Source organism: Perkinsus marinus, assembly GCF_000006405.1.
Source record: "Perkinsus marinus ATCC 50983 genomic scaffold scf_1104296964582, whole genome shotgun sequence".
Taxonomy (NCBI): Eukaryota; Perkinsozoa; order Perkinsida; family Perkinsidae; genus Perkinsus; species Perkinsus marinus.
This window is the reverse complement of record NW_003204625.1, coordinates 3611-11369: the sequence shown is the minus strand read 5'-3', so window position 1 is coordinate 11369 and position 7759 is coordinate 3611. Positions and strand designations below refer to the sequence as shown.

General features: G+C 48.5%; 1 protein-coding gene across 1 annotated transcript; it reads right to left on the bottom strand.

Annotated features, from left to right (window-relative positions):
• Nucleotides 1-1369: 1369 nt before the first annotated feature.
• On the bottom strand, nucleotides 1370-1812 carry Pmar_PMAR014390 (conserved hypothetical protein; the record flags this gene model as incomplete). Its single annotated transcript, XM_002769878.1, has 1 exon — nucleotides 1370-1812. A coding segment is annotated over one exon (443 nt), but the record flags the coding sequence as incomplete, so codon positions are not given.
• Between the last annotated feature and the right edge of the window lie 5947 nt (nucleotides 1813-7759).

The window sequence follows — 7759 nt, the reverse complement described above, 5'->3', positions numbered from 1 at the left end:
AGCGGCTTATGTTGCTGCGCACGAACACTCGTGTGCGTGCGTCCGTCCGTCCGTGCGTGAGCAAAAATTCCGATCCGACCAGGGCGACTCAGAAGGCAAACAGGGTATCATTCTGTCCCCCGTTGATTGCTCATCAGCGTAAAAATATAACAAAAGTGTGACTGTTCTTCGCGTAGAAGATGAGCTATTAGCTAAGTACGTTAGTGATCGCAACTCTCTACCGAACGAACCAAGTTCAACTTTTACGATGATTACTTTTCGCACATGCCTGTATTAGGAGACAGTTGTCGGCCACGTCGGCGACGCCACCCAACCCCCGACAACCTTTTTTTAGTCACCCAATTTCCAAAATATTTTCAGTAAGAGCCCGCTGAATTCTTGATGAGAAGCTCAGCGAGCTCCGCCCCTTCGCACCGAAGACCTAGTGGTGTTGCCCTATCAAGTGAGTAATATGCCCACCTCGTATTTCTACATCGCTGTTGCTGTTGCGTCCGTTAGTAAGAAACCAAACATTGGGTTATATATCTTTGCTGAGTTACTTAGCATAAGTAGGTAGGAATCCTACCGTAGGATGCGTAAGAAACACGTTTCGTGATTCGCACATTCGACATATCTGCGATACGCGCTCCGTTAGACATAATCATGTTACATGTTACATTCACGCCTTGCGCACGTATATGATTTGTGTACGTGCGCAAGGCGTGAATTTACACTTAACAGCAATTCTTTGTCAACAGGTCAGGTATTGGCAATACCGTATTGCGAATTCCGTGTCGAAACATTAGTATGTGAGTCGAATGATTGCACGACATTGTCACCGATGTACCTCACGTAATGTATATGAAGGTCAATTTATTGGGCTAGGTCAACAAACGAGCGAATGGTTTGTGATGTGGTTGGGGGGTGTTGGATCGATTAATATCCAGTTACCATTTAGTTAATGGGGACTTTCCTGAGTGCCTCCACGCGGCGTCCCTGGACAGGAGCTTACAGGGCTTCTGACTAAAGCTCAGGCACCAGTTGTAATGTAGTACACTTGGGAGGTAGCGCTCGGCATCTCTCGCTTCGGGTCGACGTCTCCGATTAAAAATTTGGACTATGGGTATTCTAATGGGGACTATGGGTTGAATAGCGAGAAAGATTGTACTCGAAAGGGAGGTGTAATATACTTAGTGTTTCGCGCTACCGTAGTTGTCAATTTGCCTGGTTCGAATGCGTCGAATTCAGTGTGATATGACCTCTCGGAAAGTTGTGATTCGTTCTTCCTTTGAAGCGCTCACTGTGAGAGATGGAAAATCCATTAGATGTTATCGTAGATTATTTGGTCGTTGGATTCAGTCGAAATTTTGAATTGTCGTTTGGCTGGGGGTTACACGCCATTAAGGGGAGGCTGGATGCCAATGTGAGATAGCTGGATGCCAATTTGAGATGGCTGGATGCCAATGTTAGATAGCTGGATGCCATTGTGAGATGGCTGGATGCCAATGTGAGATGGCTGGATGCCAATGCTAGATGGCTGGATGCCAATGCTAGATGGCTGGATGCCAATCTGAGATGGCTGGATGCCAATGTTAGATGGCTGAATGCCAATGTGTGATGGCTGGATGCCAATGTGAGATGGCTGGATGCCAATGTTAGATAGCTGGATGCCATTGTGAGATGGCTGGATGCCAATGTGAGATGGCTGGATGCCAATGTGAAATGGCTGGATGGCACTGTAAGAGGGCTGGATGCCACCGGGGGAAGGTTGGATGCCATAATGACACAATCCCACAATGATTGTGGGCGAGCTAGGAGTAAAAGTTGACTTGCCTGGCTTGTTGTATCGGGTTGCAGTGTGAGTCCGACTTCACGTACTAGCCTAACGACTCTAGAATGCTTTATTTCTTTGAGTGAGTTAAAATTCAATCGTTGAAAGTTTCAACTTGAAACTCAACCCCTGACTGATGTGGTGGTTGAATGTCAATCTTTGGATCTCGGTGAGTACTGGTAACTAAGTTTCGCATTGCCGGGGAGGTCAATCTCATCTCGTCAGTGAGTCCCTGAAATATTTTTGAACTGTAATGTGATTTGTGATCATCGGTACTTGGTATAAAATATATCACTTATGCGTAGTACGAAATATAATATACTATACGATAGCTGGGATCCCTCGCGAACTCGCGAACTGCTCACTCGCGAACTGCGGACTGCTCTGCTTGGACTGCTCGCGAACCGCCCCCTGGCAGAGGCTATCTGCCAATGACATAATCGAGTCGTTGACGTTACGGTCAAAAGTGCGAGAGAGCCCGTCGGCTATGCCGTGCCTCGAGCCAGCTAGGTGGACAATCTTCAGATTAGCCAATCTCCTTAACGCTAGTAGCTCTTCATGCAGAGAACCAACCAACCTGCTCAACGCTCTACGTTCGAGAGCTTTAGAGGAAGCTATCAGGGAGGAGCTGTCGACACTATTGGCCCATGAGACACACGCAGAATTATCGCAGTGCAGGAGTATTTTGACCTCTTCGTTCCGGTCATCGATTGCCCCACTTTCTCGGTACTTCACCAAGTCATACAGGTCTTGAAGCAACCGTAGCAAGCAAGCCATCTCCCGGCGATTACTATGTCATTTACGCTCACTTGCTTTGAGCCGGAAACACTCGGCGAAAAGCACTGTCCCTTGGCCAGCCTCCCCCAAATATGCTATATAACCTGCGACAGTGGAACCAGCGTCGCTATACGCATGAATCAGAAGGGGCTTCGCGTTCTGTAGGTCTCTCCCTGGTGATCGATGACAGCAATCCTCGAGCACCAACTCGGCCATCCAGTATATCAAACATACAAAGGCTTGCTGTAGCAACGTAGGAAGAGAACAGATGTCGATCTCGACAGGCCAATCCGTCTTGTTGAAGTTCCTGGCCACAAGTGAACGTATGCTGTCTGCACAATGTGCAGAGCATGTCATGCTTTACTGAGCACGTGCTGCCTCGAAGGGTCGAAAGCAACGCATTCAGCCGCTTGGAAGACCTTTCGCTTACTCGTTAGAGTGCTATGCCGTGCGCTCTCGATGAAACGCTTCACTGTGGCTATCCGCTTTTCGCGCTTACATACCATAACGGTATCAGGCCCTTCATATCGCACTTTCATCCCCAATAAGTCTGCTTCGCCGACAATGTTTGGTGGTACACCAACGAATTGCTTTTTGGGTGCCTCTCGTAGTTGATCTCGGACAGATTCACACGCCATTATGTGTACCTTAGCTGTTTGTACGTCGAAGCCAACCATCTCCATGGCTCCCAGGGTAATGCGGAACCTACTTAGAACGTGTTCGAGTTCCCCACTGAGTGCTAAATCATCAACAAATATGATGAGTGTCGCTATGCTCGTGGGGAGGACGACGATCTGCACTCGACACCCACAGGTTCTGACTCTCTCAATGATGCGGTCTAGACTAGCTGGGAGCCCGCTGGGACCGACCACAATCCCAAACACAAGTCGGGAACTCTCGAAATTCCCAATCCCAGTTTCGAGTGATATGACGTAAGGCTTTTCATCTTCTCTCACCAGCCTGACCTTATAGAACGCTGCCCATGCATCGCCAATGATGATAGTACGCCCACCCAAACAATCGCAATACAGCAATAGGTAACCAGAGCGAAGGCCGATTCGATGATGCCGATGGTAGCCTCGAATTGATATCTCGCCACGACAAGCCTAGGCTTTCTAGCTCCCCCTGGGAGGAGAAATACTTGTGCTCGGGGCAAACTTGCTCGCTCATGGATCGCACCAGGACTCTCAGGAAACAAAAATTTGGCATCGACGTATGCATTCACCAGCTCGCGGTAAGCCTTTTTTAGATGCTGTTAAAGCCGGGCATACATTCGGGATGCATACGCTCTCGGAGAAAAATCACCAGAACACTCGATCTTGGGAACGAGTATCTCACAAACATACTGTTGCTCTGGTAAATCTCGCTGTTAGCTTCTGCTCACAGGCCGTACTCTCGCTTGATGGGCACCAGAGGTACTCCGAACAATAGTCCAAGATTCAGACATAAGTTCGGACATGATGCTTTCAGCTAAATCCAGGGTTGTGCAGGCCCTGTGAAATTTCGCGTTCCGCAAATTTCAATTTCAAAAATTTCATGAAATTTCAGCGGCGCGCTGAAATTTCGCGAAATTTTGAAATTTGAAGATTTTTGGCTAAAATTTGTACTTTTTGGGGCTTTTCACGCTCCCCAACATCGAAGAATATCATATCCACAACATAGCTTTAATAAAGCAGTCATAATCTAGATAATTATCACGGATGTCCTGCGAATCTAACTTGCGCCGCTCGTGAACAGATCTCGCTCGCCCTGGAAATCCTGGCGGGGCGCACCGAAGCTGTGACTTCAATGATTGATAGGTGCATGTATCCGACAAGTAGAGACTCCGATGAATCGATTCATTTCTCCATCGTCGATTAGTTAGTTGTGCTCACACAGTAGTCGATTGTTTGAGAAAGCCACGAGACCCATGTTTAGGTGTCCGATCTACCGATTTGTTGTTGTCTTCAGGCGTTGAGGAATCTGATGTGCTTCCGCTCGATGCATTGATGAATCGTTGCTTTGCTTTCCACTTCATCACATTCAACGAAGCTGTTGACAGTGATGCTGAGTCTCGCGTTTCAGTAAGACCAGATATTGCACCTGCTTTGCGTACCTGCGAGGCGGTCGTCTCCTGCCCACCTTTCGAACAGGGCCGCAATCACAGTATCGAGGGAGGTTACGCATAACGAATACACCTAGAGTCTAGGTGTCGCCGGTCTAGGTCCTAGATCGGCGACACCTAGTAATACATACATGGATAAATGTTTCTGCAATTAGATCGATGGGCAAATTTATTTCGAGGGGCCGCGCAGGAGCAAGCCGAGTTGACCAGACCGATGACGATGACATGAGTGTGATTAGTGAAGTCGATCCCGCACCGAAAAATGGTAGTATTGATAGCGTCATGAGTTAGGTGGTTGTTGATCAATCGGAGACCTGCTCCGTAGCAGAAAGTGGCTCAATCGAAGACCCATCATTAGGAAGTGGGGCAAGTTGCGCTAAAACGGGATCTTGCAAAAGTATATGCAGTGACGTATGCTCAAGCGGAAAGACGGAGGTATCTTCCGTATCTGATGTAATTGAAGCTCTTGCGAACTTGCGAAGCCGTTTCAAGTGTGGTTTCATTTGCTGAGTGTCCGAATCGCGATGATGGTAGGGCGAGCAGCCTATCAGACACACGTTCTATGAATAGTGACTGCAGTCGCCTGAGATTGCATTATATACCTCAGGAATGCGCTCGTCGAACTAGCCACGCCAGAGATCGCGCGCGCGACAGCGCGCGCTAAAAAATATTAATTTCACATTTCGCGAAATTTCATGAAATTTCGTGAAATATTTCGACATGAAATTTCACGAGTCAGATTTCACTGAGATGCATAACCCTGGCTAAATCCCACTCTCTGGGAGTAAACTTCGGAGTACATGCATAGCTAGCCACTGTGGCGCTTTCATGGCCCACATTCGAGTAGTTAGAGCTAGCGCTTACTATATCATTCCTGATGGATTCCACAGAGCTTCCCGGGAATCGGAGCTTCGTACACGCAATGTTCGAAGTTCCGTCCGACATAGGCTGCGAGGGAACCAACAATAACCATATCCCATTCTTGGAGGAGAGAGCGGCCTGCCAATATAGATAGACTCGGTGTCAAAACCGCCTTTCGACAAACCAATAGTCGGATATCGGTGTCCGTGGTTCTCACAACATTACCCGATACATCGGAGAGACTCAGACTGCATCGGATACCGTACTCAACCCTTACTCTGGCCCCATCTGCCAGACTTACAACTATAGGGTTATTAATCCTGTAAGGATCAATGTGGCATACAGATACAAACTCTGGGATTGAAGGTACAAGTAGATAAGAACCTCCAGCGGCTGTGTCTAAGACACAACTACCCGGGAGAGGAGGCATACTGTCTTCCGCACCATAGAACCGCAGGGAAACACCCACAACGATTTCTGGTGGAATAACATTACAACCGCGACGAGACTCAGGGGGTGAAGTAATTGAATTGAGATGCTCTTGATAAATACTGGGCTCCTCAAGTGGGCATCCGGGTGCAGCAGAACCCTGAGACTGCACGCCATCACGCGTCTCAATGGGAGCTTTGCTTGGTAACCTCCCTTCCCGAGGATCCAAACGGAGGCTTATCTTGAAACTCCCACCACTTGAACATACTCTTGGGTAGACTGGCAATCTTTTCTTCGCCAAATCTCTTATGATTGTAGCCAACGATATAGTATATCCTGCCCGCTCGGCTCCTTCTCGGGAGAGTGCGACACCCTCGGCCAGTGACTCCATAAGCCACAGCAAAACTTTTCACCCATTCCCTTGCAGGGACTTGTTTAGCTGCATTAGGAGTAATGTTCCCAGAGTCATTCGCCGACTCAGAGGTAATAGCTTTCACCGCATCTCGACTCCCACTCACCTCCCTCTTGAGACAGTCAGCCTTTTCCAATAAACGGCATTCCGCCTTGATGAACTCGGTCATTGTATCATCATTCAGGCCGCTTAAAGAGTGGAACTCCACTGCGACTTCCCAATCACCCTCTGGTGAGCCGCATAGTGCTCGATATCTACGGATGACACCCAAGACCACTTCTCGTGGTAGATGAGCTAGAATCTTTCGCACGAACTGTGCTTTTTGAGCACTATCCCTAGGATGAACTATGCGATAAAGCTCGTTAATTGCAATGATATCCTTGAGGAAGATTTCGGAATCCTTGACCCGGGTAAACTCCAACTTCTGCGTACGGGTCTTGAGCTCTTCCAGGAGAATGGTCCTCTTGGCAAACCTTTTCTTACAGGCTTTAACAATCACATCCCACTGGTCTCCATGCACTTCGTAAGTGGATAATGCGCAGTCGTAGACGGGTGGACAACAACTTTTGTGTGCACGTATGCCTCAGCTCGCTATATGCGACGAACGTTTCACCATCACTCGCAAATTCACCTGCATGGATCTCCACTAAAACCTCCTCGAGTCTTCGACAATGCTGCGGAAATTTGAAAGCGTCTTTCAATGAGACCACAGTCAGTTTACCAACTATACCAGCATCGCATTTTGACTTTCCTTTCCTGGCTTCTGATCCTTGCTTAAGAACGACTTGCTCCAGTCTCGGCTCAGAATGGCGTTCTCTGTGTTCATAATGGCTCGCAGAATCCATCGACAGTAGGTCGAGGACTAAAGGGGGATGGCCCTCAGGACAAGATTGTTCAGAAGACTGAAGAGCTCCTCGAACATCCAGAGCAGAATAGCTTCTCGAAGTGTGTAAGGAGACTCTCAGTGCCACCAACTCTTCGGATCTATTCTCCAATGCGGTGACATAGGCCATAGCTTCCTCAAGGGTCTTTTCGATATCTCTCTCTCGTTGATCCAAGTCGTTCATCGCGGCAAGATCATCGGGCGCTGTCCCGATTATGTTAGCCAGGACTTCTCTGACCCCCCGCAATTGGGTTCTGAGAACCCGGTTCTCACCCTGCCGCGATACATACGAGCTTTGCGGAGTTCGTGACGGAGTTCGTTTGGATCAGTAAATGCAGCAGCTGACCCTCTCCACTCTTCAAGGTCGATGGGCTCTTCATGAGCTACGCTTCCGCCCCCGATACCTTCCGACCCTGGAACGGATGGGTTCGGTCCGTCTTGTGCTTCACGACGGTTCGGATCAGGTGTCGCCATGGTTGGTGA